The sequence below is a fragment of the Mustelus asterias genome, unplaced genomic scaffold (genome assembly GCF_964213995.1).
Source record: "Mustelus asterias unplaced genomic scaffold, sMusAst1.hap1.1 HAP1_SCAFFOLD_2301, whole genome shotgun sequence".
Classification (NCBI taxonomy): Eukaryota; Metazoa; Chordata; class Chondrichthyes; order Carcharhiniformes; family Triakidae; genus Mustelus; species Mustelus asterias.
In genome coordinates this window covers 1-26,843 of record NW_027592246.1, presented here as the reverse complement: position 1 = coordinate 26,843, position 26,843 = coordinate 1, and the positions used below count along the sequence as shown (strand labels likewise).

The 26,843-nt window shown below is 45.6% G+C and overlaps 2 protein-coding genes across 2 annotated transcripts; one reads left to right on the top strand and one right to left on the bottom strand.

Moving 5' to 3' along the window:
- Positions 1–269: 269 nt before the first annotated feature.
- Positions 270–22,115, bottom strand: LOC144489546 (uncharacterized). Its single transcript, XM_078207415.1, has 5 exons — positions 22,008–22,115; positions 19,755–20,793; positions 19,059–19,355; positions 17,239–17,302; positions 270–1,180 (listed from the first exon to the last, which is right to left on the bottom strand). The coding sequence occupies exons 2-5, from the start codon at positions 20,702–20,704 to the stop codon at positions 410–412; spliced, it is 2,082 nt and encodes a 693-aa protein (XP_078063541.1). The 5' UTR covers positions 20,705–20,793; positions 22,008–22,115; the 3' UTR covers positions 270–409.
- LOC144489547 (uncharacterized) lies at positions 21,789–24,164 on the top strand (the record flags this gene model as incomplete). Its single annotated transcript, XM_078207416.1, has 2 exons — positions 21,789–21,932; positions 23,405–24,164. Coding segments are annotated over exons 1-2 (904 nt in total), but the record flags the coding sequence as incomplete, so codon positions are not given.
- Between the last annotated feature and the right edge of the window lie 2,679 nt (positions 24,165–26,843).

Genomic DNA, 26,843 nt, shown 5'->3' with positions numbered 1-26,843 from the left:
GATGGGACAAGGACGAGGGGGACACAGATTTAAGGTTTTGGGTCAGAGATGCAGGGGGGACAGGGACGTGAGGAAGAATATTTTGATGCAGCGAATGGTAATGAGCTGAAACTCGTTGCCTACGAGGGTGGAGGGAGTGGAGACAATAAACAATTACAAAGGAAATTGGATGGGCATTGGGGGGGTTTCAAACAGAAATGCTGACTAAACATCTCTGAACTTCTCAACACCCTGTCACTCTGTGATCCTAGTGAAATCTGAAAATAGGCTTTTAGCAGCAAGAATCAAAGAGCATCAGCCCACTGGAGGCAAAATCGTGCGACCGGTTGACCATCTGTGAGAATGAACAAAACGCAGTCCTGGACGTATTTGAGAGCTGAATTGTAACAGCAGAATCCAACCCCTGGAATCACTTGTGAACTCGCTGGTGTCTCAGCAGGCTGGATGAAACTCTGAATCCCTTCTCACACACAGAGCAGGTGAATGGCCTCTCCCCGGTGTGAACTCGCTGGTGTGTCCGCAGGGTGGATGAATCTCTGTATACCTTCCCACATTGAGTGCAGCAGAATGGTCTCTCCCCAGTGTGAACTCGCTGGTGTGTCCGCAGGTTGCATAACTGAGTGAATCCCTTCCCACACTGAGAGCAGGTGAATGGCTTCTCTCCAGTGTGAACTCGCTGATGTGTTTGCAGGGCATATAAATCATTGAATCCCTTCCCACACTGAGAGCAGGTGAATGGTCTCACCCCGGTGTGAACTCGCTGATGCACCTGCAGGCTAGATAGCCGAGTGAACTCCTTCTCACATACAGAGCAGGTGAACGGCCTCTCCCCAGTGTGAACTCGCTGGTGTGCCTGCAGGGTGGCTGCATGACCAAACCCCTTCCCACACTGAGAGCAGGTGAACGGTCTCTCCCCAGTGTGAACTCGCTGGTGTGTCTGCAGGGTGGATACAATACTGAATCCCATCCCACACCAAGGGCAAGTGAACGGCCTCTCCCCAGTGTGAATTCGTTGGTGTCTCTGCAGGGTGGATACAATACTGAATCCCATCCCACACCAAGGGCAAGTGAATGGCCTCTCTCCAGTGTGAATGCGCCGATGAGCTTCGAGATATGATGGGAATCTGTATCTCCTCCCACAGTCCCCACATTTCCACGGTTTCTCCATGGTGCGGGTGTCCTTGTGACTCTCCAGGTTAAACAATCAGGTAAATCTCACACAGAACATGGGTACAGTCTCTCCCGCTGTGAATGCTGCGATGTACTTTCAGGCTGTGTAACTGGTTAAAGTTCTTTCCACACTCATTGCACTGGAACACTCTCACTCGGGTGTGTGTGTCTCAGTGCATTTCCAGTCACACTGATGTTTAAAATCTTCTGAAGCTGATAGACTGGGCAAACATTTCTCCTTCTAGATTCAGAGCCTGATGATATTCAGGTCCCAAGGAATCGAGTCACTCTGTCAGATCCAGATCTGACATTTTAGATTTCTGTCTGTGATTTCTCCTCATCTAATATCCTGTAATTCAATTTAAGAAAAACATCACAATTCAGTACATGATCAAAATTCAAATCAGTCAATTCTAGTTTCTATGGAACATTCTTTAAAGACACAGTCATGGAGCATTAAACTTGCCGAGCAGGGCTTCTCGTATCAGCACACAGGCAGCTGCTTTGTGAGACTGCCAGCAGTACAGACAAGTCCGAGATAAGGGTATACTGAGAAGAGGGATTCATTATGATGGCTCAGGGATGGCTGATAAGATGGAGGAATTCTCTGATTCTCGTGAACATTCTTTCCTCTCTCATTCCCCAAAAGCTGTGAATCTCCGTCCCACACACTCTCCCTCCATTCTCACTCTGCTGTATCTAATATTCACCCTCCCAATTCTCCTGAAGGTGCTGATTGAGGCGGATTGACAGATCCATGCTCACTGCTTCCTGTCCTGGACACAGAGAGCTGGAAATCTCCATGCAGGCGGCCAGACAGATATATGTCTATCTGACTGGACTAACAATGTGTGGAACATACAGACTGGATTCACTTCCTTTCCCTTCAGTTGCCAGGATCCAATGAACTGCACGCTAGGCTTTTAATGGTGGTTGCTGGAGAGATAATGGAGAATTTTGTTGAAAATTTTCTTAACTTGCTAGATTCCGGGAGAGTATCAGAAGATTGGAAATCAGCCAATGTGATTCCCTTGGTCAAAAAGGCAGAAGGCAGGGAACTATAGGCCAGTTAATTTAACATCTATTATTGGCAAGAAGCTGGAGTCAATAATCAAAGAGGAAATAACTAATCATTTAGGAAAGCTGAATATAATCAAACTAAGGCAACATGGTTCTCGGAAAGATAAATCATGTTCAACAAATTTGCTCGATTTCTTTGAGAATGCAAGAGGAAGAGTAGATCGAGTTCAATCTGTAGATGTAGTGTATTTAGATAGGGTGGTACGGCGGCACAGTGGTTAGCACTGTTGCTTCACAGCGCGAGGGATGCAGCTTCAATTTCGGCCTTGGGTGACAGTCTGTGTGGAATTTGCACATTCTCCCCGTGTCTGAGTAGGTTTCCTTCGCGTGCTCTTGTTTCCTCCTACATTCCAAAGATGTGCAGGTTAGGTGGATTGGCTATGCTAAATTGACCCTTTGTGTTCTAAAATGTGTAGATTCGGGGGATTAGTGGGGTAAGAATTTGGGGTTATGGAGATAGGGCCTCGGAAAGATGCTCTGTTGGAAAGTTGGTGCAGGCTCGATGGGCCAAATGACCCCCTTCTGCAATCTAGGGGTTCTATGATTTCCAAAAGGCATTTGTCAAGGTGCCACATAAGAGGCTGGTGCATAAAGTAAAGGTCCATGGAATTGATGGAAGTGTGTTAGCATGGATTGAAAACTGGCCGTCACATAGAAAACAAAGAGTTGGAATAAATGGGTCATTTTCAGAGTGGAAAGATGTAACTAGTGGAGTACCACAGAGATCAGTTCTTGGCACGCAATTGTTCATTATTCAATTAATGACCTGGAGGCAGGAACAGAATGTAAGGTCTCCAAATGATATGAAGGTAGGTGGAAGGACATGTTGTGATGAGGATATTTTGATTCTGCAGTGGGATATAAATAGATTGAGTGACGAAAACCTGGCAAATGAAGTTTAATGTGGGGAAGTGGGAGGTCATGTATTTCAGTAGGAGAAATCAAAAGGGAGATTACCTACATGGAGCAGCACTGCAGGTGAGTGAAGTACAGAGGGATCTAGATGTTCTTGCACATGAATCACAAAAAGCTAGCAGGCAGGTCCCACAATAGGTAAGAAGTAAAATGGAATTTTGACCTTTATTGCAAAGGGGTTGGAATTTAAAAACAGGGGGGGGGGGGTTGTGTTGGTGAGGCCTCACCTGGAATACTGCGTAGTTTTGATCTTACTTAAACAAGGATTTCATAACATTGGATGTAGTCCAAAGGAGATTCACCAGGCAAATTCCTGGGTGAGAGGGTTGTCCTATCAAGAGAGAATAAATTGTCTAGGTCTGTATTCTTGAAGCTTTGAAGACAAAGAGGTGACTTTATTGAAACATAAGATCCTGAGGGGGCTTGACAGGATAGATGGTGAGATAATTTTACAAGTGCTAAAGTCTCGAACAAGCTAAATGGTCGGTCATTTAAAACTGAGGTGCACAGAAATTTCTTCCCCCAGAGGGTGGTGAATCTCTGGAATTCTCTCCCCCACAGGTGGAGGCTAGACCACGATAAGTATTTAAAGTGGAGGTGGATAAATAGTTGATAGATTGAGGAGAGGGCTATGGGAAAAGGCACACAAAAGGAGTTGAAGCCGGCACAGATCAGCCATGAAGGGCCTGGTGGCCACTCCTGCTTCTATTTCTCGTGATCAGTTGCTGCAAGTCAACAGTTTCCCCCCAGAATGAAAAAAGGAATGGAAGGGGGGAGTAAAGAAAGTGTTTTACTCACAGATGTTGGAGAGACAGGAGGAAGTTTGAGTCTGTCTGAAGCTCAATCTTCATTCAGAGAGAGAGCAGCAGTTAGTTTTGCTGGGCAGGAATGAGCAGCTGAACAAACTCATTGTCCACTTCCGCATTCAGACAATGGAGGAGCGTTGATTGGCTGGAGGCTGGAGTCCTTCCGGTCCTCCAGGATGCCCATTGGCCAGAGCCTGTGAGAGGCAGGACCGGAGCAGAGTCCGTCCGGTCCTCCAGAGTTCCCATTGGTCAATCCCCCGCAGACAGACAATGAGGGGCGGAGCCCCACGTGGGGGTGGGCGGGACTTTGCCCTCCAGCCGCGCTGAGCTGTTGTCCAAGGGGAAAGGCTGGAAGACCCGGACAGACAATGGTCAGTGCGCCGGCTTTGTCCGGGCCCCGCCCCACACCCGCACATGCGCATTTACCCTAAAAACTCGCACATGCGCATTTTTGATTCACTGTCTCTCCAGCTCTGGCCAATGAGAAGAGTTGGAGGACCGGAAGGCCTCAGGTTTCCCAGCCAATCAGAGCGTGGCTTTTTTGCGTGAATGAAGATAGGGCATCAGACAGACTGAAACTTCCTCCTGTTCCAACATCTGTGAGTAAAACACTTTGTTTTCTCCCCCTTTCCATTTCTTTTCTCATTCTGGGGGAAATTGGGGACTTGTAGCAACTGAAGGGAAAGGAAGTGAATCCAGGGAGGGTGCAGATTGTGGAAAGGTTGGCCCAGGTCTCTCTCTGTTAAAAACATTGACATCCTTTGCTCCCTCAGCTTGACACATTGATTTGTCTGGCTCAAAGGTCCCTTTCCTAATGTTCACAATTAAAGGGCTGGTTTCCCCAGGAAATATCTGACATTTAAGGGGACTGTAAATTAATATAGATTAGAGATATGTTCAGTATTGTCATATGGCAAGATTAGACATGTATGGTTCTGCAGTAATGTACATTTATTATTATTTCTAATCTGTAATATCGTACGGTCGTGTGACATTAGTGTTTCTTTACGAATTTTTAAATCTCAAAATCATGATCCTGCTGTTGTAAATAAACCTTTCAGTTTCTTTTACATTATGGCACCGGCTTGTCTACAAAGAGTCCTTTATTTGCTCCTTAAGTGGCTTATATAGAGGTTGTTTGGTTTTACTTGGGATTTGTGGATAAAAAACTGGTTGCAGGTCAGGTGACAGAAGTTCTTTCATTTTCAGTTCTGAGATGCAGTTTAGTTTTAGAAGGGGCATCACGCTGAAAAGAGACGTCTCTCTCGCTTTCTCTCCCCTGTTTTATTTGGAAATTCTGTTGGTTATCTGAAAGCAAGGTCTTGCCTTCCTGAAGAAAATATTCTGCTGTTGATGGGTTATGCATTATCTTGGTTGTTTTGTTTTGTTTGTAATTGCTAAAAGTTCTTGCTAATTTTCTTACTAAACATGTTAACTATATTCTTAAGTAAACTTTGTGAAAAGGTGGGTCATTTGAATCATACCTGAAGTGAAACATTTCATGCCAAATTCAAGATGTAAAACTTATGATTCAGGCGGGCTCCATAAAACATTTTGGAGTTTCTAACCTGAGCCCTAACTTGTAGCTACGTGATATATTTCCAGTAATAGAGTCATTACAGCACAGAAGGAGTCCATTGGACCACTTGGGACCATGCCGACTTTCTGTCAGTGTCGAGTGGATCCCATTCTGCAGCACCTCCAATTTCATTTCCAAGTTATTGATCATCTCTGCTTGAACACCCTCACAAGTAGTTCAAGATCATGATCAATTATAGCCCCCTGTATCTTAGCCAACTGAAACAATTCTATCCATTAAACACATTTGAATTGGGAGGGTGAATATTAGATTCAGCAGAGTGAGAATGGAGGGAGAGTGTGTGGGATGGAGATTCACAGCTTTTGGGGAATGAGAGAGGAAACAATGTTCCATAGAAACTAGAATTGTCTGTTCTGAATTTCTAATCTGTGCTGACAGTGATGACTTTTGTAACCTCCTTTCACAGAATATGAGAAGGTGAGGATTGACAGACAGAAATCTCGAACAAATGTCATGTCAAATTCTGACAGTCATTTAGTTCATCTGGACCTGAATACCATCGGCCTTTCAATCTAAAAGGAGAAATACTTTTCTGTTCTGTCTGCTTCAGACTTTTTTTTTGCATAAATGTGACTGGAAAAATGCCGTGACACACATATACCCCAAGTGAGAGTGTCCCCGTGCACTGACTGTGGAAAGAGCTTTAACCAGTTACACAGCCTGAAAATACATCGCAGCATTCACAGCGGGGAGAGACTGTACCCGTGTTCTGTGTGAGATTGAACTGATTGTTTAACCTGGAGAGTCACAAGGACACCCGCACCATGGAGAAACCGTGGAAATGTGGGGACTGTGGGAAGGGATTCAATTACCCATCTCTGCTAGAAACTCATCGGCGCAGCCACACTGGGGGGAGACCATTCACCTGCTCTGATTGTGGGAAAGGGTTTACTCAGTTATCCAGCCTGCAGATACACCAGCGAGTTCACACTGGGGAGAGACCATTCACCTGCTCTCAGTGTGGGGAGGGATTCAGTCAGTTATCCAACCTGCAGACACACCAGCGAGTTCACACTGGGGAGAAACTGTTCACCTGCTCTCAATGTGGGGAGGGATTCACTCGGTCATCCCACCTGCGAGTTCACACTGGGGAGAAGCCATTCACCTGCTCTCAGTGTGGTAAGGGTTTCAGAGCTTCATCTGCCCTGCTGAGACACCAACAAGTTCACGAGTGATTCCAGGGGTAGGATTCTGCTGTTATTGTTTCTGCTCTCAGTTACATCCAGGACTGCATTTTGTTCATTCTCACAGTTGGTCAATGGGGAGGGTCGGAGGGTTTCTTTCTGCTGGACTGGCCGGTCTCATGACTTTGTCTCCAGTGGGCTGATGCTCTTTGAGTCTTGTTGCAAATACCTGGTTTCAGATTTCACACGGATCACAGAGTGACAGGGTGTGAGGAAGTTCAGAGATATTTAGTCAGCATTTTTGTTTGAAACCTCCCAATGCCCATCCAATTTCCTTTGTAATTGTTTATTGTCTCCACTTCCTCCACTCTCGTAGGCAGCGAGTTCCAGATCATTACCATTCGCTGCATCAAAATATTCTTCCTCACATCCCCCCCCCCCCACCCCCATCTCTGACCCAAAACCTTAAACCTATGTCCCCCTCGTCCTTGTCTCATCAGCTAATGAGAACAGCTTTTCTTTGTCCACCTTATCTCAACCTGTCAGAATCTTGTCCACCTCTATCAAATCTCCCCTCAACCTCCTTTGCTCCAAGAGGAACAACCCCAGCCTGACATCGACAATAAAGAACAAACGAACAGAATATGTTAATACCTGAAATCAAATGGGAATGTTTAATTTCTGTTTGAAAGAGATTGGCGGCACGGTAGCACAGTGGTTAGCACTGCTGCTTCACAGCTCCAGGGACCTGGGTTCAATTCCCGGCTTGGGTCACTGTCTGTGCGGAGTTTGCACATTCTCCCCGTGTCTGCGTGGGTTTCCTCCGGGTGCTCCGGTTTCCTCCCACAGTCCAAAGATGTGCGGGTTAGGTTGATTGGCCATGCTAAAATTGCCCCTTAGTGTCCTGGGATGCGTAGATTAGAGGGATTAGTGGGTACAATATGTAGGGATATGGGGGTAGGGCCTGGGTGGGATTGTGGTCGATGCAAACTCGATGGGCTGAATGGCCTCTTTCTGTACTGTAGGATTTCCATGATTTCTATGATTGTGAATATATTGTCCTGGACAATAAAGGAATTTGAACAATTCATCTTGGGTGTGGTTGAATGGAATATATCAATCTGGTATCCACCTACAGTTCAATGAAAATCTGGGATGTGTAGCTGGAAATCCCTCCCTAACAGCACTGTGGATGTACTTACACCTCAGGCATTGCAACAGTTCAAGAAGGCAGTGTTGGGGTTGACTACGGCCGAGGCAGCTACATACAGCCACATATTCTGTTATAATTGAAGGACTGCAGATTGAATGTGAGGCATTGTGGGACTGGACTATCTTGACCACATTCCTGTGACTGCTCAGTTTCTGCAATCACGGACTGATGGGGGGTGATATAGAATTCCTAGTATGAGACCCTTCATTTCATTTTTTCTAAAATAAATTGACTAAGTTAAGGTAATTATAAAGTGCCTTACTGTATATGTACTGAGAATTCACAATGTGCGTGGAATATATGCAAAGGTATGAAATGTGAAAAGAAATATGAAAATATGAAAAGGAAGAGGGAAGCTTATGTAGGGATGAGGAAACAAGGTTCAGATGGCTCATAAGAACATAAGAAATAGGAGCAGGAGTAGGCCATCTAGCCCCTCGAGCCTGCCCCGCCATTCAATAAGATCATGGCTGATCTGACGTGGATCAGTACCACTTACCCGCCTGATCCCCATAACCCTTAATTCCCTTACCGATCAGGAATCCATCCATCCGCGCTTTAAACATATTCAGCGAGGTAGCCTCCACCACCTCAGTGGGCAGAGAATTCCAGAGATTCACCACCCTCTGGGAGAAGAAGTTCCTCCTCAACTCTGTCTTAAACCGACCCCCCTTTATTTTGAGGTTGTGTCCTCTCGTTTTAACTTCCTTACTAAGTGGAAAGAATCTCTCCGCCTCCACCCTATCCAGCCCCCGCATTATCTTATAAGTCTCCATAAGATCCCCCCTCATCCTTCTAAACTCCAACGAGTACAAACCCAATCTCCTCAGCCTCTCCTCATAATCCAAACCCCTCATCTCCGGTATCAACCTGGTGAACCTTCTCTGCACTCCCTCCAATGCCAATATGTCCTTCCTCATATAAGGGGACCAATACTGCACACAGTATTACAGCTGCGGCCTCACCAATGCCCTGTACAGGTGCATCAAGTCATCCCTGCTTTTATATTCTATCCCCCTCGCAATATAGGCCAACATCCCATTTGCCGCCTTGATCACCTGTTGTACCTGCAGACTGGGCTTTTGCGTCTCATGCACAAGGACCCCCAGGTCCCTTTGCACGGTAGCATGTTTTAATTTGTTTCCATTGAGATAGTAATCCCATTTGTTATTATTTCCTCCAAAGTGTATAACCTCGCATTTATCAACGTTATACTCCATTTGCCATATCCTTGCCCACTCACTCAGCCTGTCCAAATCTCTCTGCAGATCTTCTCCGTCCTCCACACGATTCACTTTTCCACTTATCTTTGTGTCGTCTGCAAACTTCGTTACCCTACACTCCGTCCCCTCCTCCAGATCATCTATATAAATGGTAAATAGTTGCGGCCCGAGTACCGATCCCTGCGGCACGCCACTAGTTACCTTCCTCCAACCGGAAAAACACCCATTTATTCCGACTCTTTGCTTCCTGTCGGATAGCCAGTCCCCAATCCACTTTAACACACTACCCCCAACTCCGTGCGCCCTAATCTTCTTCAGCAGCCTTTTATGGGCTCGATTGAGGGTTACAAGTTAGCAAGGAACAAGCTGAAAAGGGGGCTTAGGAGAGCTAGGAGGGGACATGAGAAGTCCTTGGCGGGTCGGATCAAGGAAAACCCCAAGGCTTTTTACTCTTATGTGAGGAATAAAAGAATGACCAGGGTGAGGTTAGGGCCAGTCAAGGACAGTCGTGGGAACTTGTGTATGGAGTCAGTAGAGATAGGCGAGGTGATGAATACTTTTCTTCAGTGTTCACCAAGGAGAGGGGCCATGTTTTTGAGGAAGATAAGGTGTTACAGGCTAATAGGCTGGAGGAAATAGATGTTCGGAGGGAGGATTTCCTGGCAGTTTTGAATAAACTGAAGGTCGATAAGTCCCATGGGCCTGATGAAATATATCCTAGGATTCTTTGGGAGGCAAGGGATGAGATTGCAGAGACTTTGGCTTTGATCTTTGGGTCCTCACTGTCCACGGGGATGGTGCCAGAGAATTGGAGAGTTGGGAATGTTGTTCCTCTGTTTAAGAAACGGAATAGAAATGACCCTGGTAATTATAGACCGGTTAGTCTTACTTCGGTGGTTGGTAAATTGATGAAAGAGGTCCTTAGGGATGGGATTTACGACCATTTAGAAAGATGCGGATTAATCCGGGATAGTCAGCACGGATTGGTGAAGGGCAAGTCGTGCCTCACAAATTTGATAGAATCTTTTGAAGAGGTAACTAAGTGTGTTGATGAAGGTAGGGCAGTTGATGTCATATACATGGATTTTACTAAGGCATTTGATAAAGTCTCCCATGGTCGGCTTATGATGAAAGTGAGGAGGTGTGGGATAGAGGGAAAGTTGGCCGATTGGATAAGTAACTGGCTGTCTGATCGAAGACAGAGGGTGGTGGTGGATGGAAAATTTTTGGATTGGAGGCAGGTTGCTAGCGGAGTGCCACAGGGACCAGTGCTTGGTCCTCTGCTCTTTGTGATTTTTATTAATGACTTAGAGGAGGGGGCTGAAGGGTGGATCAGTAAATTTGCTGATGACACCAAGATTGGTGGAGTAGTGGATGAGGTGGAGGGCTGTTGTAGGCTGCAAAGAGACATAGATAGGATGCAAAGCTGGGCTGAAAAATGGCAAATGGAGTTTAACCCTGATAAATGTGAGGTGATTCATTTTGGTAGGACTAATTTACATGTGGATTACAGAGTCAAAGGTAGGGTTCTGAAGACTGTGGAGGAACAGAGAGATCTTGGGGTCCATATCCACAGATCTCTAAAGGTTGCCACTCAAGTGGATAGAGCTGTGAAGAAGGCCTAGAGTGTGTTAGCTTTTATTAACAAGTGGTTGGAGTTTAAGAGCCGTGGGGTTATGCAGCAACTGTACAGAACCTTGGTGAGACCACATTTGGAATATTGTGTGCAGTTCTGGTCACCTCACTTTAAGAAGGATGTGGAAGCGCTGGAAAGAGTGCAGAGGAGATTTACCAGGATGCTGCCTGGTTTGGAGGGTAGGTCTTATGAGGAAAGGTTGAGGGAGCTAGGGCTGTTCTCTCTGGAGCGGAGGAGGCTGAGGGGAGACTTAATAGAGGTTTATAAAATGATGAAGGGGATAGATAGAGTGAACGTTCAAAGACTATTTCCTCAGGTGGATGGAGCTATTACAAGGGGGCATAACTATAGGGTTCATGGTGGGAGATATAGGAAGGATATCAGAGGTAGGTTCTTTATGCAGAGAGTGGTTGTGGTGTGGAATGGACTGCCTGCAGTGATAGTGGAGTCAGACACTTTAGGAACATTTAAGCGGTTATTGGATAGGCACATGGAGCGCACCAGGATGATAGGGAGTGGGATAGCTTGATCTTGGTTTCAGATAAAGCTCGGCACAACATCGTGGGCCGAAGGGCCTGTTCTGTGCTGTACTGTTCTATGTTCTATTATAAACTGAATAACCACAAATTAACCAAGTATTATAAGCTTAAACTGTATTTTCAATATATATGTATTGTGCCTTGGCCAACTTCGTTCCGAATGCAGCATGATGGGAAATAGTGGTGGACAGGCTGAATTCTTTTAATACAATGGAGCACAGAAAGACAGCTTCTGGATATGCGAAAGGCAAGTTTAATGGCTTGGTATTTAAGGGAGTAAATCCGTTCATGGGCAGTGAGGCTGGAGCAGTCTCTCAAGCTGATAAAGGAGGCCCTGGTTCCAGTGAAAGAGTGACTCCTTTCACCAATTAAAATTGGCAGGTGTTAGTTATGGCCTTGGTTACTGGAATGACATGGGTTCGGTTTCCTCGGTAAAGGGGAAGGAACCTACATGGACAATAAGCGAATAATCGCTTATTCCTGTTGACAGGTGGAACGTAATTGGCTCAGATAATAATGGGTAATATTGTGATTGGGCCTCCAGTCTGATTGACAAGACTGGGTAGGATTTTGAAATGTTGAGAATAATATAATAATTTAACCTTGCAATATTAGCTCAGCGAGGACATTGACTGTGTCTCTCTCCTGATGCATGCATTTGCAAATAAATTCCTTTTCATTCTTTAACTATATGCTGTCTTTTGCAGTCTGTGTATTGGTTGAGAGAGGTTCAGCAAAATGCAGAGCACCCCAGGGGGACACCTGAGAAAATTCTTCTTACACCCTGAATTTCAGGTTGTTAATAGAATGGATGAGGGTTCCAGATGAGCTAAGACTGGGGTGGAGTCGGGTGATGTTGTTGGGGTGGAAATGGGCGGGTCTTGATGATGATCTGGATATGTGGCTGGAAGCTCAACTCGGGGTGAAATATTTCACCAGGATTGTGAACAGCCTGGTTCAGTCTCAGACACTTGGCAAGAAGAGGGATAGAGTTGCTGGCGAGGGAATGGAATTTGTAGTGGGGATTGAAGACAATAGGTTCAGTCTTCCCAGTATTGATATGAAATAAATGTCTGTTCTTTCAATACTAGAAGTGAGATAAGTCAGGATGATGTGTGAGTTGGAGGAACTTGGAGGTGATGCTGTTCACATCTATCTGCTATCCTGATCCTTCTCGGTGGTGGAGGTTGAGGGTTTGGGAGATTCTGTCAAAGTTATCGTCAAGTTGTAGATGTATAAATAATCTTTAAACCTCGCCTTCACCCTCGGCCTCTCCTATTTCTCTCTAACTCCTCCCACAGTGCCCAGAGTCTTGTGTAGACCCAGACCAGGTGGCAGGTTTCTTTCCCTCAAGGACATCAGCAAACATTTTATGACAATCCAATCGCTCATGCCGGCCCCACAAATGACCAGATTCATTCAGCTCAATTTCACAATCCGCCTTTGTGTTTTTGTGGGTTCTTTTTCACTCACTTTTTTCAATTTCACAGGGTTTACAAGAGGGGGATTTGCAGTTGAGAAACTGAAACAAAACATGACATCAGAATCTGATGGAATCGGCCAATTTATTGTAACCTGAATATCATTGTATTTTGTACATGGAAGAAAAAAGCACCATTCACAGTGGAGAGAAACTGTACACGTGTTCTGTTTGTGGACAAGACTTCAACCAATCATCCAGCCTTTAGGAACATAATTGCAGTCACAACAGGGAGATGGCATGGAAGTGTGAGGATTGTGGGAAGGAATTCAATTACCCATCCCTGCTGGAAACTCATCGACGCAGCCACACTGGGGAGAGGCCGTTTACCTGCTCTCAATGTGGGAAGGAATTCACTCAGTTATCCAGCTTAAATATACATCAAAGGACTCATGCTGAGGAGAGGCCGTTCACCTGCTCCCAGTGTGGGAAGGGATTCAATCAGTCATCCAACCTCGCAATACACCAGCGAGTTCACACTGGGGAGAAACCGTTCACCTGCTCTGAATGTGGGAAGGGATTCGCTCACTCATCCACTCTGCTGATACACCAGCGAACTCATACTCATAGAATCATAGAAACCCTACAGTACAGAAGGCGGCCATTCGGCCCATAGAGTCTGCACCGGCAATAATCCCACCAGGCAGTATCCCCACAACCCCACACATTTACCCCACTAATACCTCTAACCTACACATCCCAGGGCACTAAGGGTCAATTTAGCATGGCCAATGCCCTAACCCGCACATCTTTGGACTGTGGGAGGAAACCGGAGCACCCGGAGGAAACGCACGCAGACACGGGGAGAATGTGCAAACTCCACACAGACAGTGACCCAAGCCGGGAATCGAACCCAGGTCCCTGGAACTGGGAGGCAGCAGTGCTAACCACTGTGCTGCGCCTCAGGAAAGGCCATTCACTTGCTCCCAGTGTGGGAAGGGATTTGCTGACTTATCTACTTTGTTGAAACACCAGCGAGTTCACACTGGGGAGAGGCCATTCACCTGTTCCCAGTGTGGAAAGGGATTTGCTCAGTCAGCCACCTTGTTCACACACCAGCAAATTCACATTAGGGAGAGGCCATTCACCTGCTCTGTGTGTGGGAAGGGATTCAATTAGTCATCTAAACTACCAATACATCATTGAGTTCACACTGGGGAGGGGCCGTTCACCTGCTTGCAGTGTGGGAAGGGATATGTTACCTCATTGAATCTTCTGACACACCAGGAAATTCACAAGTAACTATTGTGATTGGATTTAAAATTAGGGAGAAACTGTGAAAATGTGGAGACTGTGAGGAGAGTTTCAGTTACCTGTCAGAGCTGGAAGCTCATCGAGGACTTTTTGTTGATAGAGGGTTTCCACAAGCTGCTCTGAGGCTTGTCTTCTCTCTGGAAGTTTCAAGGCAGTCTATACTCATTATAGCAAGTATATTTATGGTTGCTAACTATTTAAAGTGGCATTTACATTGGTCAGAGGAATGTTGCTTATTTGGAACTGAAATAAGTTAGAAATTAAATTAAAGTTCTTTCCATTCACTTTTAAATATTATTCAACTGTTAGCACTGCTACCTCACAGCGCCAGGGACCTGGGTTCAATTCCGGTCTCAGGTCACTATCTGTGTGGAGTTTGCACATTCTCCCCGTGTCTGCATGGGTTTCCCCGGATGCTCCGGTTTTCTCCCACAGTCCAAAGATGTGCAGGTTAGGTTGATTGGCTATGCTAAATTAACCCTAGTGTCGGGGGATTAGCAGGGTAAATATGAGGGGTTGAGAGAATAGGGCCTGGGTGGGATTGTGGTCGGTGCAGACTCGATGGGCTGAATGGCCTCCTTCTGCACAGGAGGGATTCTATGATTCTATGTTAATAGTCAAGCTGCTTCATTTGTTGGAATTATATTTAAACTTTCATTAAATAAAGTTTGTTGTACCATAAAAGATCTCTAATTTGTCAGTGGAATTACCCCCGGAGTGAAGCATCCTATCCTCACATTTATGCCAAAATAGAAGAATTGTTGGGGTCTACTCTGATTTCCTAATGTAATTTAGAGGTTCTGGTCCAGGACCCGAACAGAAAGGATTCACTCAATCATCCACACTGCAAACACTCTGGTTTCACACTGGGGAGAGACCTTACAAATGCCCAGACTGCAGGAACTGCTATAAAAGTTGTGGAGAACTGATGTCTCATCAGCGTATTCACACTGATGAGAGACCATTCAGATGCTTTTACTGTGAGCCTGGGTTCAGGGGATCATCTCAACTCACTGTACCCCAGTGAGTTCACACTGGGGAGAGACCGGGTCCCGATGGACTTATTCCTAGAATCTTAAATCAGGCTATTGAGATGAAAGCAAAATTCCGTGGGTGCCAATAATCTGAAAAAAACCTCAGAAAATGTTGGAAAAACTCAGCAGGTCTGGCAGCATTGGTGGAGAGAGAAACAGAGTTAACATTCGAGTCCGAATGCCTGTTCTTTAGTTGAAGAGGGGTAGAAATGGTGAGTAAGATAGTTATGTCAGTGTCACTATCAGTGCAGGATACAAATTCAGAACAGACAATTCCAATCCTTCACCCAAACATGTGGTTCAATCAAACTAAAAGACCAAAATCAGCAACAAAGTCCCAATAGAATCTCCCTCTCCAGGGCCACCTGGGCACAGACAAGACCACAGAAGATAAGTCGGCAGCCAGAGTGACCCCCGCCTCCCCATTCAGCCCCACCCATCCTGGATCTACAGATTACTGTTTAACCAAGGTCTCGAGCAGATCCAGAAGATCCTCCCATTCACCCACCCACACCCACATTTTACAGCCTTTCGGACTCATCATTTAGTTCAACAGTTTCGGAGAGTAAACTCTCTTTACTCTGAGAGTAAACTCTCAATTGGACCAGTGGGCTGACGAATGGCAGATGGAGTTTAATTTAGACAAATGCGAGGTGATGCATTTTGGTAGATTGAACCAGGGCAGGACTTACTCAGTTAATGGACGGGCGTTGGGGAGAGTTACAGAACCAAGAGATCGAGGGGTACAGGTTCATAGCTCCTTGAAAGTGAAGTCACAGGTGGACAGAGTGGTGAAGAAGGCATTCAGCATGCTTAGTTTCATTGGTCAGAACATTGAATACACGAGTTGGGATGTCTTACTGAAGTTGTACAAGACATTGGTAAGACCACATTTGGGATAGTATGTACAGTTCTGGTCATCCTATTGTAGAAAGGATATTATTAAACTAGAAAGAGTGCAGAAGAGATTTACTAGGATGCTACCGGGACTTGATGGATTGAGTTATAAGGAGAGGCTGGACAGACTGGGACTTTTTTCTCTAAAGCATAGAAGGCTGAGGGATGATCTTATAGAGGTCTATAAAATAATGAGGGGCACAGATCAGCTGGATAGTCCATATCTTTTCCCAAAGGTAGGGGAAGCTAAAACTAGAGGGCATAGGTTTAAGTTGAGAGGGGAGAGATACAAAAGTGTCCAGAGGGGCAATTTTTTCACACAGAGGGTGGTGAGTGTCTGGAACAAGCTGCCAGAGGTAGTAGTAGAGGCGGATACAATTTTGTCTTTTAAAAAGCATTTAACAGTTCCATGGATACGATGGGTATAGAGGGATAGATTCATAGAAACCCTACAGTACAGAAAGAGGCAATTTGGCCCATCGAGTCTGCACCGACCACAATCCCACCCAGGCCCTACCCCCATGTCCTTACATATTTTACCTGCTAATCCCTCTAATCTACGCATCCCAGGACACTAAGGGCAATTTTAGCATGGCCAATCAACCTAACCCGCATATCTTTGGACTGTGGGAGGAAACCGGAGCACCCGGAGGAAACCCACGCAGACACGAGGAGAATGTGCAAACTCCACACAGACAGTGACCCAAGCCAGGAATCGAACCTAGGTCCCTGGAGCTGTGAAGCAGCAGTGCTAACCACTGTGCTACCGTGCCGCCATAGGATATGGGCCAAATGCGGACAATTGGGATTAGTTTAGGGGTTTAAAAAAAAAGGTGGCATGGACAAGTTGGGCTGAAGGGCCTGTTTCCGTGCTGTAAACCTCTATGACTCTACAACTCTGAGCCTATTTTGTTTATTTTTCTTTGATTGTTTCATTTTTCTTTCTTTCAGTCGGCAGCCCCCTGCTCCAGGCACAGCTTTTGTTCCTTTGTTTCTTTTCTCGCTTCATTCCCTTTGGCTCTGAGGAATTCACTTTTCTCTCATTTAATCTCTCCTGGCTTCCACCCTATCAGACCTTCCTTTAGTCCCTGTCTCACCCGCCCCTTTCTCCAAACCTGTTACAGTTCTAACTTTTCCCAGTTCTGAAGGTCACAGACCTGAAATGTTAACTGTGTTTCTCTCTCTGCACAGATGCTGCCTAAACTGCTGAATTTTGTTCCAACATACCATTTGCCTTTTTTACTGCCTTTTACACCTGCATGCTTACCTTCAGTGACATTTCTGCAAGAACACCCAGGTTGTGTTGCATATTTCCTCCTCCTACTTTATGGCTATTCAGATAGTAATCTGTCTTCACGTTTTTGCTCCCAAAGTGGATAACCTCACATTTATCCAAATTATACTGCATCTGCCAATCATTTGCCCACTCACTCAACTTGTCAAATTACACTGAAGGATTGCTGCATCCTCCTCACAGCTCACCCTCCCACCTTGCTTTGTGTCATTAGCAAATTTGGAGATATTGCATTTAGTTCCCTCGTCTAAGTCATTTATATGTAGTAACGAGCTGAGGTCCCAGCTCTGACCCCTGCATTACCCCATTAGTCACATCCTGCCATTTTTAAAAAGTTTTTTTAAAGTTTATTTATTAGTCACAAGTAAGGCTTACATTAACACTACAATGAAGTTACTGTGAAATTCCCCAAGTTGCCATAGTCCAGCGCCTGTTTGGGTCAATGTACCTAACCAGCACATCTTTCAGAATGTGGGAGGAAACCCACGCAGATACGGGGGGAACACGCAAACTCCACACAGACAGTGACCCAAGCCAGGAATCGAACCTGCGTCCCTGGCGCTGTGAAGCAGCAGTGCTAAGCACTGTGCTACCGTGCCACCATTTGGAAAAAGACCCGTTTATTCCTACTCTTTGTTTCCTGTCTGCCAACTAGTTTCTATCCATCTCAACACAGTACCTCAATCCCATGTGCTTTAATTTTACACGTTAATCTTTTATGTGGGACTTTGTCGAAATCCTTCTGAAAACTGAAATAAACCACATCAACTGGCTCCCCCTCATCAATTCTACTAGTTATATCCTCAAAGAATTCCAATAGTTTTTGTCAAGCACCATTTCCCTTTCTTAAATCCATGCTGACTCTGTCCGATCCTGCCACTGTTTTTCAAGTGTTTTGCAACAGAATCTTTGAAAATGGATTCTTGAATAATCCCCGCTGACGGTGTCAGGCTTACTGGTCTATAACTCCTTGTTTTCTCTCTACCTCCTTTTTTAAATAGTGGGGTTACATTAGCTACACTCCAACCTGTAGAAACTGTTCCAGCATTTATAGAATCTTGGAAGATGACCACCAATGCATCCACTATTTCTCAGGCTCCTTCCTTGAGGAATCTGGCGTACACATTATCAGGTCCTGGGGATTTAGAGGCCTTCAATCCCATCAGTTTCCCCAACACTATTTCTCTACTAATACTGATCTCCATCAGTTCCTCCCTCTCACTAAACCCTATGTTCCCCAACATTTTTGAGTCCTCCTTTGTGAAGACAGAACCAAAGTATGTGGTCAGTTGGTCAGCCATTTCTTTGTTCTCCATTATAAATTCCCCTGTTTCTGACTGTAAGGTAATTTGTCTTCATCAATCTTTTTCTTGTGACATACCGATAGAAACTTTTACAGTCAGTTTTTATGTTCCCTGCAAGCTTACTCTCATATTCCATTTTCCTCTTTTTATCAATCCCTTGGTCCTCTGTTGCTGAATTCTAAACTGCTCCCAATCATCAAGTCTGTTGTTTTCCTTGGCCAAATTGTATATCTCTATCTTGGATCTAATGCTATCTCTAATTTCTCAGAATTCTCTGTGTTGTGTCTCACTGCAAAATCCCTAATTTTCCACTTTGGGAAGTTCATCACATGATGATATTTTGAGTCAGACCTGAAGCACTTGTTAATTGTTCCCCAGTCATTCCTGGGGTTCATTTGTTTATTAATGCTGTTCCAATCTGTCTTTTGTTGTGATATCCAGATCTGCTATGGCTGCTTTCACCCCCTACAAAACCTGTCAAAGTCTAACCATGTTTCATAACCATCCAGTCGATCATCTATCTTGTCAATCTCATCATTGAACCCAAACAGTAGATCCAAACCTTTATCAGTGTCCAACTGATGGACATCCAGCTCACAAAATACTTTGCTTCTGATTTTCCTTTTGCTGGGAAGTGACAATGCCAAGGCCAGACCTTGTTTCCCCCTTGGTAGGGATGTAACCAGTATCCACATTTCCACTTTCATATGGTTCAGACTCTGAGAGCAGCAGCGGGTAATCAGACCCTGACAATTCCCACTCACTTTCAGCCAGTTCTCACAAAAGCTGTTGGGATTGCAAAACTTCTGTCTGAAAAATATTTCCCTTTAGCTTCCAATCTCCACCATTAGAAAATATTCCCTCTGACCATGTTACAATCCTGACAGCTTATGGTGAAGGAAGAAGTTGGAGCCAATCTTTATTTGGTACAGATTTATTTAGAGTGAAACTTCACAGGTATTTCTCTCTGAACTTCACACTATGTCAGTACATGTCTCTTTATTTGCATTCATAATCATCCAATCAATGCCCTCAATTTGTATGTACTTAATCTCAAATGATTTGGTTATCCCCAAGAGTCGGAGCAGATAATAAATCTAATCGGAGTGACTGCTGCGATGTCTCAGCAGAGGTTGAATCATTCAACGAATATGATTAACAGAAAAATCCCATCACAATAGTTACTTGTGAACTCGCTGGTGTGTCTGCAGAGTGGATGACTGAGTGAATCCCTTCCCACATGTGGAGCAGATGAAAGGTCTCTCCCCAGTGTGAACTCGCTGGTGTAACCGCAGGTTGGATGAGCGAGCAAAACCTTTCCCACAAACGGAGCAAATGAATGGCCTCTCCCCAGTGTGAACTCTCTGGTGTTTCAGCAGGTTGGCTGAATGAGCAAATCCCTTCCCAAATTGGGAGCAGGTGAACGGTCTCTCCCCGGTGTGCCCTTCCTTGTGTATTGCTAGGTTGGATGACTGATTGAATCCCTTCCCACATACAGAGCAGGTGTATGGTCTTTCCCCAGTGTGAATTCGCTGGTGCGTCCGCAGTGTGTGTGAGTGAGCAAATCCCTTCCCACACTGGGAGCAGGTGAACGGCCTCTCCCCAGTGTGAACAGTCTGGTGTGTCAGCAAATTTGATGACCGACTGAATCCCTTCCCACATTGGGAGCAGGTGAACGGCTTCTCCTCAGTGTGAATTTGCTTGTGTAATGCAAGGTTGGATGACTGAGTGAATCCCTTCCCACAAACAGAGCAGGTGAACGGTCTCTCTCCAGTGTGCATTCGCTGATGTTTCAGCAGATTGGATGAGTGAGCAAATCGCTTCCCACACTGGGAGCAGGTGAATGGTCTCTCCCCAGTGTGAATTCGCTGGTGTTTTACTAGGGTGGATGGGTGAGCAAAACCCTTTCCACACTGGGAGCAGGTGAATGGCCTCTCCCCAGTGTGACTGCGCCGATGAGTTTCCAGCAGGGATGGGTAATCGAATTCCTTCCCACAGTCTCTACATTTCCATGCCACCTCCCTGTTGTGACTGCAATTGTGCTCCGAAAGGCCAGATGATTGGTTGAAGTCTTGTCCACACAGAGAACATATGTACAGTTTCTCTTCACTGTGAACGGTGCTATTTTCTTCCATGTTCAAAATACAATGATATTCAGGTTACAATAAATCGGACGATTCCATCAGGTTCTGATACATTGTTTGAATCCTCATCTTCTAAAACCCTGTGAAATTGATTAAAACAGAAAGAAGAGAGTAAGGGAACCCACAAAAAAACAATGGTTGTGAAATTGAGCTGAATGAATCTGGGGCCAGCACTAGGAAAAAGTGACTATGAAAGCTTTTGGATTGCCAACTGATTCACTAAGATCAAAGCAAAATACTGTGGATGCTGGAATCTGAAACAAAAACAGAAAATGCTGGAGAAACTCAGCAGGTCTGACAGCATCTGTAGAGAGAGAATGGGGCCAACGTTCTGAGTCTGGAAGACCCATTGTCGACAAGTGTCATCCAGACTCAAAACATTGGCTCTATTCTCTCTCCACAGACACTGTCAGACCTGCTGAATTTCTCCAGCATTTTCTGTTTTTGTTCCAACTGATTCACTAATGTCCTTCACGAAAAGAAACTTGTCATCCAGGCTGGGTCTACACAAGACTCTGGGCACTGTGGGAGGAGACAGAGAGAAGTAGGAGAGGCCAGGGGTGAAGGAGAGGGATTTTATACATCAACAACTCAATGAGAACTTTGACAGAATCTCCCAAACCCTCAACCTCCATCATTAAGAAGGACTAAGATAGCAGGTAGACGTGAACACCATCACCTCCAAGTTCCCCTCCAACTCACACACCATCCTGACTTGTCTGACGTCAAGGACTAAGAGAATTTTTTTCCAAATCAATACTGGGAATTCTGAACCCATTGTCTTCAGTCCCCACTACAAACTCCACTCCCTCACCAGCAACTCTATCCCTCTTCCTGGGAACTGTCTGAGGCTGAACCAGGCTGTTCACAATCCTGGTGAAATATTTCACCCCAAGATGAGGTTCCAGCCACAATATCCACATCATCATCAAGACCGTCTACTTCCACCTCAGTGCCATCGCCCGACTCCACCCCAGTCTCAGCTCATCTGGAACCCTCATCCATTCTATTGTGACGTCACACTCACTCTCCATTGTGACGTCACACTCACTCTCCATTGTGACGCGTTACTGTCATGAATTCTATTGTGACGTCAGGACTTCACTCCCTGCCGGTCTTCCACACTCAGCCTCAATGGCGGCAGTCAGCCCAGGCCCAACACGACAAGTTGCGGCTCCATTTGCCACAAACGGGGGGAACCGGGAAGTTCATTTCCGGGGTTTGCCTTTGAACATGTTTAGGAAGCTCTTCACCCACCCGCCATGTTCATCGCTCCCCGCGCGCCGCCCTCTACCTGGTATTGATCTTGGTTCCGACTTAAAACCGTCCGTCCATCGCCATTACCCGCACTGCGCATGCTTCAGGTCCCGCCCCTCATTCATTCTGATTGGTTGGAGGACCAGCCGCTCCCGCTCGGTCCCCCAGCCCCGCCCCCTCTTCCTATTGGTCCGGAGTTGCCGTCAATCAACCCCCGAGCATTGTGATGTGGAGCATGCGCAGTGTCATTGCTGTCCTTGGCGCTTGTTTGTCCCGGAGAAGCGGAGTCAGCGTTAGGCGGTGGCTGGGAGGATTTGGAAACACTTTGTGGATCCGCAAACCCTTCAGAATCATTGTCAGCTCCCTTGTTTGCAGCTGCGGGGCTTCTCCCTCCCTCCCTCCCGGGAACAGGCCCAGGTTAACGGCCCCATCCTGGCTCAGCCACTGGAGGATGGTTCACATCAGAGGATGGGGGAGGGGGACAATAAATAAGAGGTTACACTTTGGCCTCAGATCAATGAGGACTCTGATCTCTGGGAAGGAAGGAAACCCTGGGAGGTGGGCGGGGAGGATTCACAAACACCCGCTGGAGGCCCCAACACCCCCAATAAGACCCATTGGTTTTATTGTCAGTCTGCAGACAGGAGCTGGAGAACTGAACCCATGATGTGGAGATGCCAGCATTGGACTGGGGTAAACACAGTAAGAGTTTTAACAACACCAGGTTAAAGTCCAACAGGTTTATTTGGCAGCAAATGCGATTAGCTTTTGGAGCGCTGCTCCTTTGTCAGATGGAGTGGATATCTGCACCCAGACAGAGGAGAGGGAGGGAGAAAACTGGGAGTGGAGGAAAGAAATGGTGGAGATGGTGAGATGGGTTTGGATTTCAGCCCAGGGAGGAGGGAGAGTGTGTGGGACGGGGATTTACAGATTTGGGGGAACAAAAGAGGAAAAAATGTTCCAGAAAAACTAGAATTATCTTTTCAGAACTTCTAATCCAGACTTAGTTATAATTTTCCTAAATTTCTTTTGCAGGGTGTTAGAAGGGGAGAATTTGCAGATAAAAAGTACAAAAGCAAACATCACATCAATATTTAACAGAATCACCCGATTCGTCAGGATTTGAATATCATCAACCTTTCACTGTGGAAGGAGGAGAATGTCTGTTCTGTCTGTGGGAAAAGATTTCAAACATCACTGTGACTGGAAAAGCACCGAGACACACACACCCGAATGAGAGTGTTCCAGTGAACTGACTGTGGAAAGAGCTTCAACCAGTTACACAGCCTGATAAAACATCACACCATCCACAGCGAGGAGAAACTGTACATGTGTTCTGTGTGTGGATGAAGCTTCAGCTGATCGTGCAACCTGGAGAGACACAAGGACACCAGCACCATGGAGAAACCGTGGAAATGTGGGGACTGTGGGAAGGGATTTAATTATCCATCCCGGCTGGAATATCATCGATGCACTCACACGGGAGCCAACATCACACACAGGCCACTGAAATATGGGGACTGTGGTAAAGTGATCAGATCCCCATCAGATCTGGAAACTCATCGACGCAGTCACACTGGGGAGAGACCATTCACCTGCTTCAAGTGTGGGAAAGGATTTGCTCAGACATCCACCCTGCTGAGACACCAGCGAGTTCACACTGGGGTGAGGCCGTTCATCTGCTCCCAATGTGGCATGGGATTCACTCAGTCATCTCACCTCACTGTACATCAGCAAGTTCACACTGGGGAGAGACCATTTAGCTGCTCTGTGTGTGGGAAGGGATTCAGCAGTTTAACTAATCTCACTTCTCATCAGCTTGTTCACACTGATGAGAGACTTTTTAAATGTTCGGACTGTGGTAAGAGCTTCAAAAGTACAAGGAATCTACAGAGACACCAATACATTCACTCTAGTCAGAGCCCATTCTCCTGTTCTGTGTGCGGTAAGGGATTCACTCGGTCATTCAGTCTCCTGCGACACCAGCGAGTTCACACTGGGGCGAGGCCGTTCTCTTGCACTAAATGTGGAAAGCGATTCAGTCGGTCGTGGAGCTTGCAGAGACATCAACAAATTCACTCTGCGGAGAACCCATTCATCTGTTTCATCTGTGGTAAGGGATTCACTCAGTCAGCTCTCCTCCTGAGACACCAGCGTGTTCACTCTACAGAGAAGCCTTTCATCTGCTCTGAGTGTGGGATAGGATTCATTCAGTCATTCCAACTGCTGAGACACCAGCGAATTCACACTGGAGAGAGGCCATTCATCTGCTCCCAGTGTGGGAAGGGATTTACTCAGTCCTATCACCTACTGAGACACCAGCGAGTTCACGAGTGATTGCAGGGTTGGAATCTGCTATTATTGCTCCTGTTAATCACATCCGGGATTGGACTATGTTCATTCTGACAGGGCTCATTCTTTTCATGATGTTAATAATTCCTGTGACTGCACTGGAGTTTAATATTTTCTTATAGTGTTAAGTCTAACAGCATTTTGACAATGTGTGTTGGGTAAAAGTTTAAAGTTTCAAAGTTTATTTATTGTTGATTTCCCCAAGATAAGAGACAAATTGATGTCCTTGTTGTGATATGAAGTTGAGGAAATATACATACAAACAAGTAACCAGGATGTAAAGCAGCATGTGACTGAAGTGTTACTGGGGAGCACTTTGGGATCAATGACCATAATTCGATTAGTTTTAACATAGTTATGGAAAAGGATAGGTCTGGTCCACAAGTTAAAGTTCTAAATTGGGGCTTGGCCAATTTTGATGGTATTGTACAGGAACTTTCACAAGCTGATTGGGGAAGGCTGTTCACAGGTCAAGGAACATCTGGAATGTGGGATGCTTTCAGAAACGAGATAGCGAGAGCTCAGGGCCAGCACCTTCCTGTTACTGTAAAGGACAAAGCCGCCAGGAGAAGGAAACACTCGATGACGAGAGATACCGAGATTCTGGTCAATAAAAAGAAGGAAGCATATGTCAGGTTCAGGCAGCTGGGGTCAAGTGAATCCCTTGAGGAGTATAGGGAGTGCAGAAGTACACTTAAAATGGAAATCAGGAGGGCAAAAAGGGAACAGGAGATAGCTTTGGCAGATAAGGTCAAAGAAAATCCAAAGAGATTCTACAAGTATATTAAGGGCAAAAGAGTAATTAGGGAGAGAATAGGCCCCTTAAAGATCAACAAGGTCATTTATGTGTGAAGCCACAGGAGATGGGTGAGATCCTAATGGAATATTTCTCATCAGTATTTACCTGGAGAAAGACATGAAAGCTGGGGAATTCAGGATGTAAATAGTGATGTCTTCAATGGCGCCCACATTACAGAAGACAAGGTGCTGGATGTTTTAAAACACATAAAGGTAGATAAATCTCAAGGACCTGATCAAGTGCATCCCAGGACATTATGGGAAGCGAGGGAAACAATTGTGGTGCCCCCTAGCGTATATATTTGTATCATCAACAACCACGGGTGAGGTGCCAGAAGACTGGAGAGAGGCAAATGTTACACTGTTATTTGAGAAAGGCAGCAGGGAAAAGCCAGGGAACTACAGACTGGTGATCCTAATGTCAGGGTGGGTAAGTTGTTGGACTGTAGTCTGAGAGACAGGATCTACATGTATTTGGAAAGGCAAAGGCTGATTACGGATTGTCAGCATCGCTTTGTGCGTGGGAAATTGTGTCTTAAAAATTTAACAGAGCTTTTTGAAAGGGTGACCAAAAAAAAATAGATGAGGACGGTGCAGTAGATGTTGTCTACATGGACTTCAGCAAGGCCTTCGACAAGGTACCTATGGTAGACTGGCCAGTTAAGGTTAGACCACATGGGATCCATGGAGAACTAGCCAGACTCGTGAATGGGCCTACCTTGCACTAAATTGATCTTTCTCTACACCCAAGCTATGACTGTAACACTACATCCTGCACTCTCTCATTTCCTTCTCTATGAACAGTATGCTTTGTCTGTACAGTGTGCAAGAAACAATACTTTTCACTGTATACTAATACATATGACAATAATGTAAGGGACTGAGGACAATTTGTGGGGAAGACATTTACCAGTGTTCTTTGTCCCTTGTGGGTTTCAGTGTCCTGTTTGCCGGGCGGGTGCTGTGAACAGGATGCTGTTGGTTGAGTGATGTGGGCTGGGCCAATGGGATTGCTCTGGGGGCGGGAGGAAAAAAAGGCGCCAGGAAGTGAAGCAGCTGCAGAGCTGAGGAGGGAGTGTGCAGAAGTTTTTGGAGAGAAGCTTTTCGGAGGCAGTAAAAACTCAGTTCGAAGTGAACCTTTCTCAGGTAGAACTGCTTGGTTTTTCATGACTGCCGAGGAGGACAGCCTTCAGCGCACGGGATCTGTGTTACTACACAGATGGCTCGCGGCACCTCTGCCTCGTGTGCTTGCTCCATCATCTTCCCTCTCATAGACCCGTCTGGACTGTGTGTGTCTCGGGGTTAAGTGAGTACTATCAGACAGGAACGGTAACAGAATGTGGTTTCCTTCCGATGTGCACCAACGGATGGGCCCCAACGTTTAAAATTCAAAGTGCTTGGTGATATTCTAATCATTTCTCAGCTTGAAACTGTTATTTGGAAAATCTTCAGTTGGGATTCTTTACTTGTTTATATCTGCTAATTATATTTGTTATTAAATTTTTTTGTTATTCCGTTTACCTTGTTGTTCCGAACCTTTTCTCATTATAAGGTTTATCTCAATAACATTTTTGGAGGCACCGCGCTAAACATACTCAAATCCTTTTCATGCAAGCCTGTACTGGCCTTTATGGGTAAACAGGAAATTTAGCCAGCTCACCATCAACTGCTAGGAATTCAGGATCCTGTCAATCGAACAGTTAAATAGTAGCCCCATATCGTG

Bases quoted from the DNA above. Each gene is read 5' to 3' on its own strand.
- LOC144489546 (XM_078207415.1), bottom strand. From the start codon at position 20,704: ATGGAAGAAAATAGCACCGTTCACAGTGAAGAGAAACTGTACATATGT. The intron at 17,303-19,058 runs GTTAGACTTTGA...CTATCTGAATAG, and splicing joins CTGGATGGTTATGAAACATG to CCATAAAGTAGGAGGAGGAA. The intron at 1,181-17,238 runs GTAAGCATGCAG...GAGAGTCACAAG, and splicing joins TTGCAGAAATGTCACTGAAG to GACACCCGCACCATGGAGAA.